General features: G+C 38.1%; 1 protein-coding gene across 1 annotated transcript; it reads left to right on the top strand.

Moving 5' to 3' along the window:
* The first annotated feature begins 7,767 nt into the window (after nucleotides 1-7,767).
* LOC131311619 (protein SIEVE ELEMENT OCCLUSION B-like) lies at nucleotides 7,768-12,668 on the top strand. Its single transcript, XM_058339125.1, has 8 exons — nucleotides 7,768-8,087; nucleotides 8,352-8,459; nucleotides 8,562-9,010; nucleotides 9,259-9,368; nucleotides 9,629-9,771; nucleotides 9,869-10,363; nucleotides 11,141-11,408; nucleotides 12,116-12,668. The coding sequence occupies exons 1-8, from the start codon at nucleotides 7,872-7,874 to the stop codon at nucleotides 12,463-12,465; spliced, it is 2,139 nt and encodes a 712-aa protein (XP_058195108.1). The 5' UTR covers nucleotides 7,768-7,871; the 3' UTR covers nucleotides 12,466-12,668.
* Nucleotides 12,669-21,137: the final 8,469 nt, after the last annotated feature.

Raw genomic sequence — 21,137 nt, 5'->3', positions numbered from 1 at the left:
TCATCGCCTCTTTGTTAGGTCCTCTTACTCGGTATCACTGGTGTTCAAACCTTTTTGTTATTCTGCAGAATACAAACTACCAGTTTAATTATGAGGGTCATGAAGGTAGGCTCTCAGGCGGTTGCTAGTTACAATCACTATATTACCTTTGAGGCCAAGGCTAAGGCTGCTGCTCCTATGTACTTCCAAGCTCTGGTGTATGCTGGAATAAGAAAGGATCCGGAGGTTATCTTTTGCTGGCGTAAACCAGAATGTTGATTACCCTAAAGCATGTTTGTGTTCAAGTTGTTTTAGTTCCTATTTTTATTGGACTGGTGATGATTTTACGTTTCAGTATTACCTTACTTCTTTTCCTCTTGACACATGTACACTCGGGCCAATGAACCTCTTGGGACGCCAATATTTAGAAGAATTTTTTTAAAATTTATCCATAATGCATTTCTTCGAAGTAATGATTATTTTAGGGATTATCCAAACTCTTAAAGCACCACAGTAACCTAAGTTTTCATAGATCTGTCTTACACCATTATGTCAACCGCAATGGCATTAGAGAATGCGTACTTAGAGTAAATTTGAAACCTAAGTTTGGCACCACAGTAACCTAAGTTTTCTTTAGCATAATTTGGGTCCCTACTACCAATCTGTCTACATTGTTTTAAAAGCTGTGATCAGAGTTATATAATCTTACGCAAAACAAAAGTACCATTCGTCTTCTGTGAAGGAAAAGGTTTTATACATCTGGAAAAGTGTCTTTGGTAATCAACATTGGCGAACTTCTGGTTTGCTTGGATGCCTCTGTGTTTCTGCTGATCACACCTTTCGGCTATCTGTGCAGGTGGGACTGACGGATTTCCCCTGGAGTCTACGCACATGGATTGTCAGTACCAGTACAGAAAAGCTATGAGTACCGACCATGGAGGAGGGAAATCGTACCGACGGCAGCCGGCGGGTCGTCTCCGGCCCGAGGTGTGTAGGGTGCTTGATCCAAGCATCCTTTTTTCGTGTATATATGTATATACATGTATATACATGAAAAATAGGTGCTCGGATCAAGTACTCTACACATCTCGGATGCCGTTGATTCTCGCGCAGGCCCCATCGGTTTTTTTTTTAGAATTTTTGGACGGCTCGGATCGGCCGTCCGGTAGCCGGAGACGGCCCGCCGGCGGCCGTCGGTACGATTTCCCTCCCCCATGGTCGGTACATATAGCACAACTCGGTGGTAGGTTGAACTATATACATGGTTGCGGAAATGACTTGGACATTGGTTATTATTTTGTTACTTGTGGCGACTGTAAAGTATATATTCCAGCGCTAATGTTCTTTGTGTTATGTTATTCGATTCGAAGACAATCGTGTATTGACTTCTTATTTCTTAAGACGTTTAATACATGGGAATGTTATACAACACTGGATGTATTGGCCACCACTCTGTTTTCCTTATGAAAAGGCTTAGATAGAATACCGGATTTTGAAGGCAATACCAAATGGACTAATGACTACGTACATCTACATTCACTGCGTTTTCTTCGCGCACGTTTGGCAGAGATCATTGACTTAGGTCCGCATTGAGAATATAGCTTGAGAGACGGACAGACCCATGTCATCCTCTGCCTCCCACGCTCGCCGAAACCCCCATTGAATGGCCTTGTGGTTTTTCTCTCTTTGTAACTCTATTTATGTATGTTCATGTCTACTGTGTAGGGTGTGACGAGACAAATTAAAAAGACATATAGAATCAGAGTCTGGCTGAGGTTGATAGACAGTGTCTGTATTCCATTATTAGCGGCGCGTGTGTTATGGAGTGGTGTATTTCTCCATGGAGAGGGCATTCTGGCCCGATCACGTTTAACTCTCGGTGTCTGTGATATTGTGTGTGTAGTTCCCAATCCCTGACATTTGAATTTCTCCAAGGAAGCAATTGTTTGGATAGAATGCTTTATTAAAGGGTGCTGCTATTCGCAGCCCTTTATTTTCTCCCGTAGCCCATTATATTTCGGTAAATGGTTGTTGAAAATCATAAATAACATTTCGGTAAATTGTTGTTGAAAACAAGATTATATTTCGGTAACTACATGTCGAAAATATGTTCAACTTTCGGTAAACAACTGCCGAACATGCATTTTCGGTAAACATCTGTTGAAAAAAATATTATATTTCGGTAATTGGATGCTGAAAATATATCTCAATTTCGGTAACTAACTGTCGAGTATAATTGAAAATTTTTAACGGGCTATGAGAGTAAATAAAGGGCTGCGAATAGCGGCGCCCTTATTAAATTGATAACATACAATGAATTATTAGTTGGGAAAATTTCACTTAGACCCCTGAGGTATCTGACAATGACAGAAGATACCCCTGAGTTTTCAAAAATGACATAAACCTCCCATATTTCACAGTTTGGGTTTCATTCTGTTAGTTCCGTTAGTGAAATGGACGAAAAATGTACAAAAATGTACGGAAAATGAAATCTTCAATTTTATATAGTTCTACAGCTATCTTAGGGCTCTTATTAAAAGTCCTAGAGCAAAAAATTAATTATGACCTTTTAGGATAAAATGATCAGAAAAATAAGATCTTCGCACCGATTCAAACAGATAAAAAATTGGAGCACTTAAGTGTCTTCTCTTCATTTGGTTCTATGGCTCTCATTGAAAGCCTTGGGGCCAAAACTTAACTATGACCATTTAGGATAAAATGATAAAAAAATAAAAATCTTTGCACCGATTCAAACGAATTAAAAACTGGAGCACTTAAGTATCTGCTCTTCATTTGGTTTTATGCCCAACTTATATAGTCTTGTCACCACTAGATTTTTTTGGTATATATTTCGCCACTGCTAGGGCAAAATTCTGGTTCCGTCCTTGTGTAGAACTAAATAAAATTGAAGATTTCATTTTCCGTCCATTTCACTAACGGAACTAACGGAATGAAACCCAAACTGTGAAATGGGGGGGGGGGGGGGGGGGGGGGGGGGGGGTTCTGTCATTGTCAGATACCTCAGGGGGTTTGGGTGAAATTTTCCCTTATTAGTTCATGTTCTTTTTGTGCCCTCAACACCCACAGACCTGGCTTCTATCAACTTGGCAATCCTCCAGTCCGGTCCCCTCTTGTTTTCAATTTTTGCGGCCTCATTCCAGACCCACAAAAAGGATTAATCAAATCATTCATTTCATAGGTCTCGCAAAAAAAAAAAAAAAAAAAAAAAATCACCACGTAAAAATATCAGCTTTATTCGACATCTATAGTTACATAAAAATATCAAATTCGTCCATGAGAAATCGGATAGTTAAGTCTCAGATCATATTTTTGGTTCACTACTTCTTGCACAAGTGTTATTTGTTCATGTAACTTTGATGTCTAGTCAAGTTATTTTTTCTCGTGGTCATGTATCTTTTTTTGGCAAAGTCTAATAGATGAACGGTCTAGATCATCCTTACGGACCTATGAAAGCCAACAAAAAATAAAAACCAAAGGGGATTGGAGGATTCCAAATTGAATCGAAGCCTGATCAAACAAACTATAATTGAATCGGAGCCTGATCAAACAAACTATGGCATCAAACTAAGGGTATGTTTGGTTCGATGAAATCAAAGAATGACATATTTATTTCTATGTTTGGTTCACCATTAAATAATGAAATGATCATGTCAAATGGAATCACTATTCGCCTTAGTGAAGAAATTGTCATTCCATTGAAAAAATAAAATAACTATCATTCCATTTCTTTGCCAACATCTCTCTGCATCTTTACATCTGCAAAAGAGTGAAGATGCAGGGAGATGGAATGGCAAACAGAGGGTCTGTATGGACAATTTCAAATGTTAAGAGTCTTCGTGAGAAAAAATAATTATCGAGAAAGTTTGTGTACTTTTACCATGTATTTATCCACATAGTGTAGACTGTAGACATAAGAAATAAGACAAGATTCTTTTAGTGAAAAGAGCCCTGTGAGTGCCAAGTGGCAGTAATATAATTTTTCCTAGTACATTAACTGTAATGCTAAAATTTTAGCGATAGTTAGGGATGTAAGAGGTTCGGTACAATCGTTTTTTATGGGAAAAAAAATACCGAATCAATTTAATCGATTTTCAATTATTGTGTACTGAAACCAACTAGTACCACCAACGAATTGCACCAAACCGCATCATATTTAGCTGCTTTGGTTTAGTGCAGTTTATCGCTTTGGACTTTACATAATTGGGTTGGGTTTATTCCTTGTCATAAACAAAACCAGCAAACTCAAAACCAATTCTGTGTACAAATCATGGTTAGAAAACAAATCAGCTCAGTAAATTACATGCATGTAATGGATTACAAACTCTACCACAGAATGTTTAGGAAACTAAGGCTCTGTTTGTTTTGATGGAAAATATGTAATTTTACATGTAAAATGTTTTTTCAGAAAATAAATTTCAAACTTTTATTTTTCGGTGTTTGGTTGGCACTTGAAAATATTTTCAGAAATCTTTACAAAATAGTGTAGAGAGAGAGAGAGAGAGAGAGAGAGAGAGAGAGAGAGAAGCTTAAACAGTAGAGAGAGCGTCAGGATTGACGATTCATGAAATTGAGCAGTGAGAATTGCAGTAGAAGGCAACAAGTTCATTTCGGAAAATAACTTACATAATATTTAAGGGTAAGTTATTTTCATCCAATTGATGGAAAATGTTGTACATGTAAAATATTTTTCTAATTTTTTACACAACCGAACACTGGAAAATAGGTAAAACATGCATTTTACTGAAAAACATTTTATGCCCAAACAAACGGAGCCTAATTGACTAATTTGAATATCAAATAAATAGAGGATTATATATCGAGAGGGTTATGTTTGGTTGATTTCGGTGTCAAACGATTTTCAAGTATATGAACCACCACCAAACCAATTTATTTAGTTTTCCCATAAACAAAATCGCCTAGACCAATCACAGGTAAAAACTTGGACAAAATTATCCCCTGATTTGGTTCAGTTAAGGTGGTTTGAGCGATTTAATTGATACTTCTTATCTCCCTAGCTAAAGCGTTTTTAAAATTTGAATTCATCAAAAGGTTTAGACTTCAAATTACAAAAATTTAATAGCTGAGCATGCCATTAAGCCAGAAACACTATAGAAAGAAGTGAAGGGCTTATGAAAGACGGGAGGGCTACCTCTTACGTACATAAGAAAGTGACTAATTTGAGGCCAATATCTCCTTTGGTTTAGCTTGTAAACATAAGGGGAATGAGAAATTTTGTTAATTGGGACACCGCAAAGTGGTCGGTGGGATTGGTCCCCAAAAAATCCACACATCTGAGTTATTTATTTGTCTTTTTTTTAAAAAGAAGAAGATTGTGTTGTAGGGCCAGGAGTGTTAACCTTTTGCTTTTCAAAGTAACGAACCAACCCACCTAAGGTATTTATTTCATCCATGCCCTTTAACTTTATTTATGTCTCCATTACAATATATATAGTTGTTTTGGCTTTTTCCCTTTTGCTTCTAATTTTTGGTTGGATAAGATAAGATTATGGGCCCCATTGATATATCTACACTTTCGAATATTTTAAGGCCACGACGAAGATCACGAGTTAATTGTCTTTGCATATTACGATAAGCTCCCCAATAAAGAGAGAGAGGATTATAGTAATATGCCCAGTAAATTATCCATGTTTTTTAATTAGTAGGATCATTAAACTTTGTAAAAGTAGAATAAGATAGCAGTAACATAAAATATACTCCTACTAATTTGGAGCGATTATAGCGCCGAAAAAGTGGGAAAAATTCATCGTACGGGGAAGATGGTTAAAACCTGTTACTTTCTCAAGAGAGAGAAATTTTGATGATCTTGAATGAAAGAGGGTTTCTATATTTACATATTTGTTTTTTGCAAGAGTTGTACTCATTTGATGTATGGGATAAACAAAAATATTTGTGTAAGCTCAATATTTTATAGTGGGATTTACGCAAATGTGTGGTGGAAAGATAAATTGGGGCACCATGTAGCAATGCCTTAATTTTTCCCAATACCCCAAAAATCTCTCTCTCTCTCTCTCTCTCTCTCTCTCTCTCTCTCTCTCTCTCTCTCTCTCCTAAAAAAAAAAATGATAAATTTGAAAAATAAGGAATGGTGCTTGAAGGCTTGAGAGCACACAACACATTTGCTTGGTATATTGATTGATGATTGATAAGGGGCAACAAAAATCATAACAAACTTAACCGGAATATTATCGCCTTTTCTGATAATCGCATGTAAAGGCTAGTTGGCGCGCACCTCGACTTAATTCTGAGGCCTTGAAGTTAATGACATGGCAAACCTCTAGTGGTTCCAAGGTCTAGAATGTTTGACTTTCCATGTGGTTCGAACTTGCGATCTCTCAAAAGGCAAGCCCTTTATGTCCTTTTCCATGTCCACTTGGCCAGACTTGTTGGAGTTATTATCCTTTCCTTGTTGCCTTTTGTATTTCTTGGTAATTATAATTTCAATCCCACTGTGGATTACAACCCAAGTAGTAGCAAGTAAGGAAGCAGGATCTCTATACGTTTCCGGATCCCTCAGTTTAGCCAACGCAAGATTGCTTATGTCAGAAAATAAATAAGAACAGATAAGATAGTACATTTTACATTTTTAGAAGAATGATTACGAAAAAAAACTATTTGTCCACTTTTTGACTTTTAAGTGTCTCAAAATATTTATTCAATATGAGTTTGATTTGTTCGGATTCCCTCAATGCCCTTTCTTTTACAAAGTATACATTGAAGAATTTGTACTGCTATTTAACACTTTTTACTTTTAGCATCTTATGGTCCCGCCTCCCCGGCCTAATGGAAAAAGCTAAAAGACACGGGAAAAAAATTTGCAAGAAGCTAAAAATTGAATACTGATTCCAAAATTGGGAGAACGCAATTCAAATTCTCGAAATGTTATTTGGTCCAAATTTTAGAACCCTAGCATTGCTCCAAAAATGCTGTGATAGTAATAACTCAAAATCAAGGAAATCAACTCATCAGCTGGAGGAACACATACCAACTTTTAGTGTTGGTTACTGATGCCATGCAATGCAATACAGGATGGAAAATGATTTTCACGCTCTCCTTTTAACTATTCATACTCTTTTTATTTTTATTTTTATCCACATGAATTTACAATATTGTTCTTGAATGCGTGAAAAAGTGTATTGATTAAAGGGCAAGATAAAAAATTCAAGTAAATAAAGACAAAAAGGAGTGTGAATTATAAAAAAAAAGAGTGTGAAAATCAATACCCTACGAGATTTGCTTAGTTTTTTGCTCACCACACCCTGTGTTTAATTAACATTCCTTCTCTCTCTCTCTCTCTCTCTCTCTCTCTCTCTCTATTTTAAAGAATAATAAATTCGTTAATACCCAATGCATGTAGCTATTACAGTAGAAAAACAAAATGCCTAATGCACACCGACAACACGACAAAACTAAAGTATACACTATACGTCATGTCGAACACACAAATGCAAAACCTAGATAAACAATTGCAATAAGGGTTCCACTGGCGGCGAGGTGCTCCGCAGAAACCGACTTAATTAACATTCCACTACTTGTACGTGTAGCATTAATCCTTTACACAAATTAAGGATTGGACCCACCAACTCAACGCCCAATCAAATGTTCCTAAATGACACTCCAATCAGGTAAAGGTCTTTAGTGTTCACCCCACATTGGAAGCAAGGTACTTGATTCACTCATGAGCAGCCCCTTTCACCCTCTCGTTTAAACGAGTATAAAAAGAACTTAAGACGGTAACCAACTCCAAACCACCACAATCCATCAACAGCCTCTCTCTCTCTCTCTCTCTCTCTCTCTCTCTCTCTCCCTCCTCTTCAATCTTTCAACCCAAGACCTTCTTACCCTTTCCTTCCATGGCCAGCACCACCGCAATGGTACCCACCAGAATGCCGCAACAGCAGAGCAGGGGCGACCGTGGCTTGTTCACGACGTCCGATGACAACGTCATGATGAAGCAAATAATGGCCACCCACACCCCTGACGGCCGCGAATTTGACGTCAAGCCTCTGCTCCACGTCGTCGAGGACGTCATGCACCGTGCCACTCCCATCGTCCCTGGCACTGCTAATGTATGTATACAGGCGCGCGCACATTTAACCTGTTGGGTTAGCTATGTTCGATACGCTCTTCATGTCTGAAGCGTTTGTTTGCTTGTATCGTAATCATTAGATAGGTCCCGACTCTCCGCGACCACATAGATGTTGTGGGGTCTGCTAGACTACCAAACAGCGTGACCGTGGAGAGTCCAGTCTAGACCGACGAATAATTTATGTTTACTTGTGCATGGCTTCGTGATTAGTACGACTGCCTAACTAACTGAAATTGTTGTGCAGGCAATAACACAGGCACAACTAGAGGCACTGGATGAAAAGGCCCTCCACAGTGGGTTTAGTGACATGCTTGAAGTTTTGGCATACCCAATTAATAGAATTGCCTGCGAGGTAGGTTAAATTCCCATTGCCAAGGGAGAGAGTATAATAATAGTTTGGCTTTCAATGGGTATATCCCCAAATAGAACCATGATCGTGTTGTTCTTGTAACAGATATCCTGCAAGTGTTCAGGGGGCTCCGATGCTCACGCAACCACTGTTGGCCTCTTCAACACGCTTTCAAGCTACATGTGGGATGCCAAGGTTGTGATAGCCTTAGCAGCATTTGCTGTCAACTACGGCGAATTCTGGCTAGTGGCCCAGCTATACCCAACCAACCCTCTCGCCAGGTCCGTGGCGCTCCTCAAGCAACTTCCGGACATTCTGGAACGCGGAGATTCTCTCAAACCTAGGTTTGAAGCCCTCACCACCCTCATCAAGGCCATGCTCGACTTGACCAAGTGCATTGTCGAGTTCAAGGAGCTCCCGTCTCAGTACATAACCCTTGAAACTCCGGCATTGGTTACTGCAACTGCACATATTCCCACTGCAGTTTATTGGACTTTTAGGAGCATTGTGGCTTGTGCATCGCAGATCATGAACCTCATTGGCATGGGGCATGAGTATGTTCTCCTTAACCTTTTTCTCGGTCAGAGCTCATAATATTTTCTGGACAAATGGTCGAAATGCAGTATTGTAGCACCGAATTCACTGTCGTTGAGTGTGCGCTCCATTCAAAATGAATAAGTTCCCACAAACACAGTTGTCTGAAAAAAATAGTCTGATTTGTTTTGGTAGTGAAATTTCGATGTTGAATATTATAAAGCCAAACAAGTTCGTTGAATTGTTTTCACTATTGTTACTTTGTTAGGTACATATCATCTACTACAGAGGCTTGGGAGCTTTCTAGCTTGGCCCACAAGGTCAGCAACATACACAGCCACCTCCAGAAGCAACTGGCTCTCTGTTATCAGCACATTGGTAACTACTTCAATAATATTGCATGAATAATGCATCACGGAACAAATTTAGATCACAAAACATGAGAGATCATATCTCGCCTTTAATTTCAAAAGAACATGCTCGTGTGCTTACTCGATAGTAGAGAGTCACCTATCTAAATTAGATAGGTGACCTCTAACATAGCCTGAACCACAGTCACGGGGTATTTTGAAAAGACTAAGGCTGAGGCATTACATGGAATATGAGATGCATTACTAGAAATCGTGGTCTATTTGCAGATGAGAAAAGACACATCGAAGCATATCTGACACTTGTTCGACTCTTCGATACACCCCACATGGATAACACGAAGATCCTAAAGGCTCTGATATATGGCAAGGAGGATCAGCTGCCTCTCTGGGATGGTCACTTAAAGAAACGGGTTTGCTCTTGAATGACAACAAAAAAACAATCATCAACAAAACAAAGTTTTGATTTCATTTTTTTTTCCAGAAACTGATGCATTTGGATGACTACAGGTTAGCCTTGATGTGCTGAGGAGGAGGAATGTGCTGCTATTCATTTCAGAGCTGGACCTCGACCACAACCAAGAACTCTTCATTCTCGACCAAATGTACAGCGAGTCCCGACAAAACCCATCACGGCCAGAAAGCCAATACGAGATCGTGTGGCTCCCGGTGGTGGACAGATCAACCCCGTGGAGCGAAGTGAAGCAAAAGCAGTTCGAGAGTGTACAAGCACAGATGGCGTGGTACTCTGTGTACCACCCTTCGTTGCTCGATCCATCTGTGATCAAGTACATCAAGGAAATATGGCACTTCAACAAGAAGCCTTTGCTCGTGGCGCTCGACCCACAAGGGAGAGTTGTGAACACCAACGCTATCCACATGATGTGGATTTGGGGGTACTTGGCTTTCCCGTTTACTACGGTGAGAGAGGATGGTTTGTGGAAGGATGAGAGTTGGAGGATTGAGCTGTTGGCTGATTCTATTGAACCGTTGATCTTTAATTGGGTATGTAACTTTGATCCAAGACTGCACTAAATCACCAAAATTTTGATTTTTTATCTCATTACTTGGGTATTTGATCCATGGGGAGCTGAACAAATACGACAAATACGGAAAAATGAAAATTAAAAACGACCCATTTCCACATTTACTTGCGCGCGTCCAACTGTCCAAGTAACAATCTCTAGCTGCAAAACATATGGTTGGTAACTAAAATATGGATATTAGATTTAAATAAAATATTGCCTAAATAATTGGTAACTATTCATAAAAAAGTTTGGTGACTATTTGTGAATAGATATGATGACTATCTATGAATGAGTTTAGTAACTGTTCATATGTAAGGTTGCAACTATTAATGAATAAATGCCTTATTACTTCTTTAATGGAAGGAAGTATGAAGGATTATATCCATTGGGTAAGAATCCCGATCTATCTATATAAAGGTTTGTGGTTACCATTAAGTTATAGGTGTGAATACACTTATATAGATTAGATTGGAAATTCTATCCATTGCTCTCCAAAATCAATTAGTGAGAGTTTGTGTTAATCAAACATATTGGTTGAAGAACAAAACGGTTTCCAGATTTTTCTTAAGACTTAAACGTCATGGCAGAACGTAAGTAATTTTTCCGAAGGTAAGTAATTTTTCTGCTGCATATTTATTTTGATTCTCCTACATAGGGTTTTCAATGCTTACAATATAGTTATTGCAAAAGGAGTGACCATGTAAAGATTGGGACTTGGGATCACCTTACTTACATGTTGGATGTTATACTTCAGATTAGCGAGGGGAAGTATATTTGCTTGTACGGAGGGGAGGACATGGAGTGGATACGGAGGTTCACAACAACAGCTAAAGCGGTGGCACAAGCCGCCGGTATCCAGTTGGAGATGTTGTACGTGGGAAAAAGCAACCCGAGGGAGAAAGTTCGAAAGATCAACAGCACCATCGTTGCGGAAAAACTCAGTCACATGCTGCCAGACCTCACTCTCATCTGGTTCTTCTGGGTCAGGCTCGAAAGCATGTGGCATTCCAAGACCCAACACGGTAAGGCATGTTTGAAAATTTGCAATTGACAATAGTAAGGCTATGATATTGGCAGACCAAATGACTAAATTTATGTAGCTATATATTCTTATTCATGCAACAAAAAGGAATTTTTAAAGGGCTCTTAGTATCGTCAATCATTGAGTCAAATGTATATAAAATTCAATTAAACTCTTTGAATCTTTCAAATTTATGACTATGCCATAGCTCAATTTTACTTAAATAACAAAATTTGTATCTTCGCATTAAAGTGCTTTAAGTTATCAAATGAAACTTGGGCTCCAATTTGAATAAGAATCCGATTGAGGAGGGCTAGATTTGTGCTCCAACGATGAAATTGGAGCTAACCACCCCAAACCACAAACCTGAAAGGATCCGGCTTCTCTTCAAAGAAGCATGTGCAATTCAATCTGAACCGTTCATATTGACAATCAATGATTTAGATGTGTTGAATCTTTTACCGGTAATAGTCTTTTATTACCGGTGTAAGATTGAAAAAAATCTGGACCATTAAAAATACTATCCGACTGTTGCGATCACTTAGACCGCAACGGACTGCAGACAATCCAAATTCAACCTGAAAGAACCAAGTACTTCAGTGGGCTACCTTAAATCATGGCTTCACCTTTTGTGAAATTAGTTGGAGCCGAGGTCGTTTGATTTGTAACACACTTTGTGTTCTCTCTCTTTCTCAAAATTCCAACCAGGTAAGTCCGTGGAGAACGACACCATAGTGCAGGAGATCATGACGATGCTGAGTTTTGACGGGAGCGATCAGGGGTGGGCCTTGATAAGCCGGGGGTCGACCGAGATGGCGAAAGCCAAGGGGGACACAATCCTGACAAGCTTGACTCGGTTCGACCAGTGGAAGCAGCGAGCTGAACAAGAGGGTTTTGTGCCAGCGCTCAACGCGAATCTTCACGATCTTCACACCCCACATCACTGCAACCGTCTGATCCTGCCCGGGGCCAACGGGGCCATCCCTGAGAGGGTGGTTTGCGCCGAGTGTGGCCGCCCGATGGAGAAGTTCATCATGTACCGCTGCTGTACCGATTAAGATCTTCATACGTACAGCAGGTGTGCCTTTGGGAGGGACCTTATATATTAAGGATAAAAGACGCTCCGTTTAAGGAGAGTGATTACTACTACTACTACTACTATGTTCTGTATTTGGTTATTCGCTTCCCTTGTTTTCCTGTCTTATGTGTGTTGTAACGATGCTATCAAATAAGCTTAATGGAATAAATAACTTACAGACCACACCACCATTTGTCAATTTTGTCCACTGATCTTCACTTGATTGCTTGTTTGTCTTTATAGAGCAAACAAACAGAAAATACAGAGTTTTCCAATACAGACTCTGAAATGGCTACCAACTGGCGCCTTGACAAGGAAATCAACGAGAAACGAAGCCTAAACACCTGCTAATAGAAAATAACGGAACTAGACAAAACAACCAGCTGGGTACTGAAAATCCTAGAGTTTAAGCCCCAAACATCAGCCAGCAAACGATTCCCATCAGTACGCTTGAGGCCTCTTCAAGAGCATAGGCATGCCCGAACTTCATTAATAATGTGAGAGCCCAAGAAAGGAGCAGGGAGAGCTTTACCTTAGTATACTCTGGTGTTCCTTTCACGCCAAATCCAGTAAATAGAAGCTGCCAACGAGAGCTTGTAGATTCTGCTAGGGATAGAGGCACTATTCATCCGAGAACACACCCAATCAATTTTCTCAGACAGCCCCAAAACAATTCTTGCAATTTGATTATTGTTTAAGACCATTTTCCAAGGAGTTTGGAAAATGGACACTCAAAACATAGGTCTTAATGGGACTCCATGGCACCAAGGCAAAGGACACAATTAGCATCAATCCCCATCCCCCAGCTACGCAACCTGTTCTTTGTAGAAAGACGGCCCATAAAAGCAACCCACTCTATAAAGGCCCAACAAGGTACATGGTAGGGAAACCAAATACTTTTCGCCCATGGAACCTTAGGAAAAGAAGCTCTCAAGGCCTGCCAAGCAGAATTGATAGAAAACTTGCCATCCTTAGTTAAGATCCACCTAACCGAATCAGGAATAGCAATGTTAGGGATAAAAGTAGGGGGAGTATGTGCAACAATTTCCCTCGTGGCCATATTCCGAGGTCTAGGCCATTTCCAAGTACATTGATGTATAATGGTAGACACTTTGGTAAGCAAAGATCTCCCTCAGTCAACTGCCACTGCATGCCAGTTATCAATCCAAAGAAAAGTAAACTACCTTGAGTTGCATTTGCATATGGTCTGGTTTCTTCATTTGATAACTAATTTCTATTTCTCCCATACTACACGAGGAAAGAGTGCACAACCAATTACCAAAGAGTTGTACGTTGGCCCTTTCTAACCAAACACAACAATCACCCATCATAACATGCAAAGCAGAGGCAAAACACGAGGATGTGCAGAAGACAAACTTTTGCAAAAAGACATGACCTGCCCCATCATACCACGCAACCAGGGGTAAAAAACATAAAGCTTTCATCCATAAAAAGGGTAAAATGGTCATTTCGTCCGTGCTCTCCCTCTCTATATATTGTAATGGACTGACAATTGTGCACCTGTTTTTTACTAAAGGAACCGGCTTCTCTCCGGTAGAGAGCCTCTCCGGTCTTCTCTTGTTTGCATTTTTGTGGGCCCAGGACCGTTTACGTTGTAGATGTCATCAGAACTTCAATCACACAAAAAATCATGCTGACCGAGTACCGATCAATACCTGATCGGCACACATTTATATTTAAAAACACAAACTATGTGTCCAGTTCTAGTGTGAAAAAACACTACATTTGTATTTTTTTTCAAGATAAATGTGTGCCGAGTAGGTATTGACCAGTATTCGATCAACATGATTTTTGATGTAATTGAAGTTCTCGACGAGATCTACAACGTGAACGATTTCGATCATTGTTCCCGGGCCACAAAAATACAAACCGGAGAGGACAGGACAGGCTCTATGCACGCTTTTAAAGTAGTAAAAGATAGCACAGTGATCTAAAATATTTGGAGTGATTTTAAAGCCAAAAAAGTTTAAATATTCATGGTACGGAAGATATATAGTTGCTGTACTGTACTAAGGCCCTCTTCTACTTTCTCAAATAAGTACTTAAAAAATAAGAACTTATTTTCAAGCTTAAAAATAATGAATTTATTTGCCTATCAAAATAATAATAATGAATTTACGATTTTTTTTTTTCCAGAATTTGATAGATCTCATCGTGATTTATCAAACAAGATCAATATTGCATATTTTTTTTAATTTCACTAAGTCTATTATTTTTAAGCTTGAAAATTACAAATATTTTTTAAGGGAGTAAACTGGAACACCACCTAAAAAAATTGTTACTTTCTTGTAGATGCTTCAGATACAAATTAAAATAGATTTGTTTTACAGTGATCAAGCTTTACAGTGATTAAGCTTTAGACTATCAACCAAAGATTTGTTTAATAAGCGGAAAAAGTGATTAAGCTTTAGAATATCAGATATAATATTAAAAACCGGAATATTACAGTATCATCCTTTCCTTACTTTATGCATTTCTTGGCAATATTAATTATTAAAGTATTTCGGCCGCATGGTGCATTAAACCCAAGTATCAAAATCTTGGAATACATTTCCAGAGTAAATATTCCCTTATTGTTAACTTAAGAGCAAGCTTACCAATGGATTGGTATAATATCTTATGAACAGTTTATAATTCTATTTTAGCTATCAACTTTTTCTTTCACAATTATACCAATACTATCTATTTTACTTAACACCAATTAAAAAATATATTTTTTCACTCTTTTCCTATTATTTTTTTCCCCCAAGGAGAGAGGAGAGAGAGAAAAAAACAATAAAAAAAGAAAGGAGTGTGAATAGCGCTTAGGTAAAAGTGGCTAAGCCTTATTCATAAATATATTTTACCTACCATTTTACCTACTCTAATGTAGGGCTATTTTTTGAGTTTCTCCTCTCCAAAATAACTAAATAGGTGTTTTACCAATGCTAGTGTACATGCTCTTAATGTCTCGCTTTACATCTCGTCAAATGACAACTCGTCAAATGACAACTCTTTGAGCTAGTCTAGTCTAGGCAACGCAAGATTGCTTACGTCGAAAAAGATATGTAAAAAGCCGAATATCCATTTTGTGGATTTTATGGACAGTTTTTATTAATTTGTTTGTTCACTTTTTGACTTTTAAGTGTTCCAAAATATTTGTCCAATATGAGTTTGATTTTTTTTTTTTTGTCATTCGTTAAACCTAATCTACTTTATCATTGGGGACTTGCATGGGGAGTGGGATGGGTGCGTACGAGAATCGAACCATGCCCATGTGCATGAGAGTATAAAAAAAAACACCAACTGCACTCCACTTCACTTGCAATTTGATTTGTTCTAAGGTCCCTTAGACTCTTAGAGCATCTCCAACCTTGACCCATGTTAAGATCCAAATTTAAAATTTGGGCAAAATCCATAAAAAACCCTCTCCAATCTTTGACCAAAACCTTTTTCCATTTTGGGTTTTATCCATTTCTTTCTCCAAATTTGAGACAACCCAGGTCTCTCCCCATTTTTCCCCAATATTCCAACGGCTTTTCTTTTTTCAACGGCTCCTTCCATGTCATTTTGAGAGTATGGTGTCGGCTTTCCCAAACTTGGATACCTGCAACTCTCTCTCTCTCTCTCTAGATCTCTCTCTCTCTCACACACACACACACACACATGGGCGCCGCCCACCAGAACGAGTTCCTATAGATGGAAAAGAAAGGAGGATATATGGATCAGATTTCTATGCATGGGTGGTGGTAAGTGGTAGACTGTTTTGGTGATTGGCGGTGGTTATGAAGGTGGGCCGAGTTCTTCTTCTTCTTCTTTTTCTTCACAGCAATTAATCACTCTCTACCTCAAATCAAATTTATTCCCTTCTATTATTTATATTATTGTCATTGAATACTTAAAAAATAGTATATTTGGGTAAAAGATCATTTTGCCATTGGAGTGAGCCTGACCTGAAATGGGTTTTTATCCAAATTTAGGTAAAATTTTAGGTCAAGGCTGGAGATGCTCTTAATGCCCTCTCTTTTAAAAATTATACATTGGAGAACGTGCACTACTCTCATTTACTGCTAGAAATTAGAATCTTAAGTGAGGGGCATTTTTGGAATTTTTTTTGCTATTAGTAATGATACACCCTGACCTCTATAATAATCTACCCGCACGCATATCTGGCTCACACGCTGGCCCACTTCAAAAGACTCGTTCGTCCAAAATTAAAAAGCATCCAAAAATCTCAAATCAAAAGATTGGTCTAGAATTTTCCTGTGAGAGAGAAGAGATGGATGACTGGTAGAGTCCAATGGTGGTGGTGGTACCACGCAATGGCCGTCGGTGGTGCTTTAGGAGGAGAGAGAGAGTATCAGACTATCGTAAAGAAAATTAGGTCAAGAAAGAGGAGAGATGGTGGGATGCGTCGGCGTGGTTGGGGTGGGTTTGGGTTGGCCCGATGGTGGTGGGGTGGGTTTGAGAGGAGACGGAGGAGAGAAAAAGTTTTTCGTTCAGTTTCAAAGAGAGGAGAGGGAAAGTCATTGTGATATGGGGCCAAAAATTTTGGATTTTAAATTCCACTTCCCTCACCTGCCATTTGCTTCAAGTGACATTTCCTTGATTGAAATGTGAGGCACAAGACACCTTGATCTATACTATTGGGGTTAACAAGATTGGTCTCCAAAGAAGACATGGAATCCTATCTTCTACTCCCTCCATCCTAATTTACTAATTACTGGATAAAAAAACTAGTTACTCCCTCTGTCTCTTTTTAAATGTACTGTTTCGAATTTTAACTTATTAAAAAAACGTTATCATTATATATTTCACATCAACTTTTTTCTCCACTTTTCCTACTTACCAATTATCATTACACTTTTACTCACTAACTTTTTTGTAACGCCCCGATTTTAGGATACGTTAATTAAATCCGTTTTAATGAATTTAATAATTCATAAGACCGATTTAAGAAATGAAAATTTATTAAACAGAGTTTAGCAGCGAAAATCTCAAATATTAAAGTCAAAATTTCTTAATTGTCTTACAACCCCAAAAATAAAACAAAATTTGACTAATGTGATAACATCTTTGGAAATTCAAATAGCAGTATTTCAAACTAACAGAGCTTCTAAGGGTAAGACATCCAAAACTCGACAAACTCCCCTTCTTCAGCTGGGAGGTCCTCACCCTGGTACTGATCAACTTGTAGAGGATCATGTTCTTCGGTCTCCTGATATCCTGCACCCTCTGACAAATTGATCACCAAAGCAACCGATTTACCAGGACACAAACGTATCTGTGAGTGATAATTCACCCAGTAGAATAATCCTAACCCTACCAACCCTTACTCTACAATTAGCAGTTCAACAATATAACAATTCACAGGAGGTACAGAATAATAGCACATCGCCCTTTTTTTTACTATCCATTATCTTACATGAAATCTAAGGATCTTCTCCACAAGGTCCTTTCCTCCCACATCCACCAACTTTGACCGTCCCATGGAATAACTCTTCCTTTATTTGTCCTGCACCAGGGTTCTAAGCAAATACTGCTAAATTATGTATCCAGTCTAGATTCGCTTACAACCATAATAAAGGAACAGCTCACCACGATAACTCAGAATTAGAGGTCGCACTATCTCATTGTCAGGATCTTTTACTGTCTCCCAACTCTACACATTGGGTACTTTACCATACCCCTAATCTACACAATGGGTACTATACCATATTCAAGGATCCTTTACTGTTTCCCAAAATACTGTACCAGGAGTCCTTTACCGTCCTCCACACACACATTGGGTACTGTACCGTATTTAGGATCCTTTACCGTATCCCAAATACTGTATCCGGAGTCATTTACCGTTCTCCACACACTCTGAGTACTTTACCGTACTCGGGGTCCTTTACCGTTCCCCAACTCAACTAAAGGTACTTTACCGGCGCCCTACATCCTCCATCAACTTTACCATTTTATCATTTACTTATCCATGTCTATATGTTCACTACTCGAAACCATCCCAGGAATCCAAGTCCAATCTAGCAAGTACAACAATAAGAAATACATAACAACATTATTAATAAACAAAATACATTTCAATATAAAACCAACCATGACAATTGATATGGTGCGAGTAAGTAAAACACATAGAGTTTTATGATTGGGCCGATGCCCTTAAGGTTTGTTGAACAAGTAAATTAGTTATAGTTTTTATTAATTTCAAAGGTGCCATTAACAATTTCGTAGGCTTAGCTTTGATAATCTACTAAGGTACCCTTTTAGGTCTCAAGTATAATTATTGAGCCACATAGTTTGAATCCATTACAGTAATTTACAGTATAAAAATCTAAAGGTGCAATTTTATACATTGGCAAAACCCTATTTACGTGGTTCTCTTTTCCAGACTAGGTAAAATAGTAATTTAGTAGCTTTCATAACTCATTAGATTAAAATGAGGACATTGACTAATCTAGGATATTACTGTCCAAAACATATTATTAACAATTAGGGTTGAAACATAATCTTAATAAATTTCAGAGGCTAATTTTAATATGTTATCGAAGTACCTTAAATAGACAAAGGGGAAAGCTGTAATTTAGGTGTCATTTTTTTTAAAAGCCAACTTGTATGAACAGTACCAAAACTGTGAATAGTAACCACGCCTATGAACAGTGAACAGTGAGTTTTCAAAAAACCTGGGTTTCGTTCATTCGATTCCAATTTCGATTCTAACCATAAAAACTAGCATCTTAGTACATTAATATACTTAGGAGGAAGTAGAGTAGTGATTATACTACCTTTAATCCGGACAAAACGATTCGGTGGAGCCCGGTGGATTTTCGTTTGGCGGCGAAAGATCGACATTCTAGCGGTAACTTAGGGCTGGAATAACTTAACCAAACATCTGCCGTTTTCAACGATTCTTGTGTCTAACGCGAAGATCTTGAAATGCTCTACAACTTTTGTGAAGAAGTCTAAGCCCGAAAACCACTCTAAGTAGGAGCAAAATGAACGCTTAGAAGATTCGCCGAATCTGCCTGGAAAATAGAATCCGAGAATTTTACCAAACTTTGAATGGCGATAACTCTATCAATTTTTGACCGTTTTGGGTAATTTGGTTGAAATCGAAGCTCTCTACCCCCTCTACAACATTCGTGAAGAAACTCAAGCCTAAAAACGGCATCAACAATGAAGAAAAAGGCCATGAACAGAGGTACGTAATATGGACGAAAAACGAAATTGTGTGATCCTTGTTTTCTTGTTTCTGTTTTTGCAGTGGAATAAGAGTATTGTATTGTGAGAGAAGAGTGGGGTTTTGAGGATAAGTATGGAGGTGGTGGAATGCGAGAGGAGAGAGAGATATAGTTTAGGAAGAGTTTGAAGGGGAGTGGATAAGTGAAAAGATAGAGATAGAGGGAGAGATAGGTGAGGGATGAGTATCCAAATCCCATAAATTGTGGGATGGTTACTAATATCTATTTTATAGATATATAGACACACTTATACACAGTTACAAGCTAATTAATAATGTATAAGCTAAACTAATTTTAATCACCAAAAATTAATTTAGGTTCTAGTTTAATCTAATTACACTTTTAAAATAATTAATCGATTACTATAGACTATTTGATTAAAAAATAATTTCTTTATTCGAAAAAAAAATTGGGCAAAAATTCGGGTCGTTATATTTTTAAAATGGAATCTACTTCTATGGATAAAATAGACAATACATCAACTTTTATCCATTAACTTTACAAAATGGACACTTATTAAGGGACAACCCAAAATGGAATACTGAACTCTAAATAACGGACGGAGGGAGTATATCTTTAAATTGGTAATAAATTTTATATCAAATATAGATCTTGTTTGATAGATTTTAATTTGTTCTATAATACAATGTTTTCAAAATCATCTAAATATTATAAATTACAAGATATAATCAATTGAAAAGTGGCACGAACTCTCGAAAAGGACAATTAAATTAGGATGGAACGAGTATAAGCTATGCCAAAATAAACAGGAGAGGGATAATTGGGACCCATCTTGTGCCACGTGTGATGCCCACGTAGGCTCAGTGTACTGATCAGTATGGAGATCATTAAAATAGCTTTTTGTTTTGAAAAATCCAAACTTTTAAGAGTATCATGGTTGAACCTTGCTACACACAGACAATCTGTGCATAATCTATGCACATATTTCGCTGTGGGGCCCACCACGGGTCCCACACAAATAATTTGAGTTGTTCATTAAATGTAAAACAATTTTCTGAGTGTCGCCGCAAAAAACCGGCTCAATCCAATACCTATAGATGCTCAATCCAATCATCTAATTTTTCAGTATTCTAAAATTTGATTGAAAAGTTAGACAATTGAATCGAACATTTATAGGTATCGAATTGAGCTGATTTTTTTGAGGGAACCCTTGAAAAAATATTTTATATTTAATCAACGGCTCGAATCATTTGTGTGGGACCCATGGTGGGCCCCACAACGAAATATGTGCATAGATTATGCACATATTGTCTGTGTATAGAATTTCTGATCATTGTATTCCCTTAATAAATTGAAATTTCAAAAATGAACAAATAAATTAGGACAAAAAAAGTACTTCAAAATGATGTGACGTAAGTGAGTTTAAGTATAGATCAATTTCGTACTTTTA

The sequence above is a fragment of the Rhododendron vialii genome, chromosome 12a (assembly GCF_030253575.1).
Source record: "Rhododendron vialii isolate Sample 1 chromosome 12a, ASM3025357v1".
Classification (NCBI taxonomy): Eukaryota; Viridiplantae; Streptophyta; class Magnoliopsida; order Ericales; family Ericaceae; genus Rhododendron; species Rhododendron vialii.
Note: the sequence above shows the minus strand (reverse complement) of the source record. Positions and strands in the feature narration are given on the sequence as shown.

Bases quoted from the DNA above. Each gene is read 5' to 3' on its own strand.
- LOC131311619 (XM_058339125.1), top strand. From the start codon at position 7,872: ATGGCCAGCACCACCGCAATGGTACCCACCAGAATGCCGCAACAGCAG. The intron at 8,460-8,561 runs GTAGGTTAAATT...TTCTTGTAACAG, and splicing joins TTAATAGAATTGCCTGCGAG to ATATCCTGCAAGTGTTCAGG. The intron at 10,364-11,140 runs GTATGTAACTTT...GTTATACTTCAG, and splicing joins AACCGTTGATCTTTAATTGG to ATTAGCGAGGGGAAGTATAT.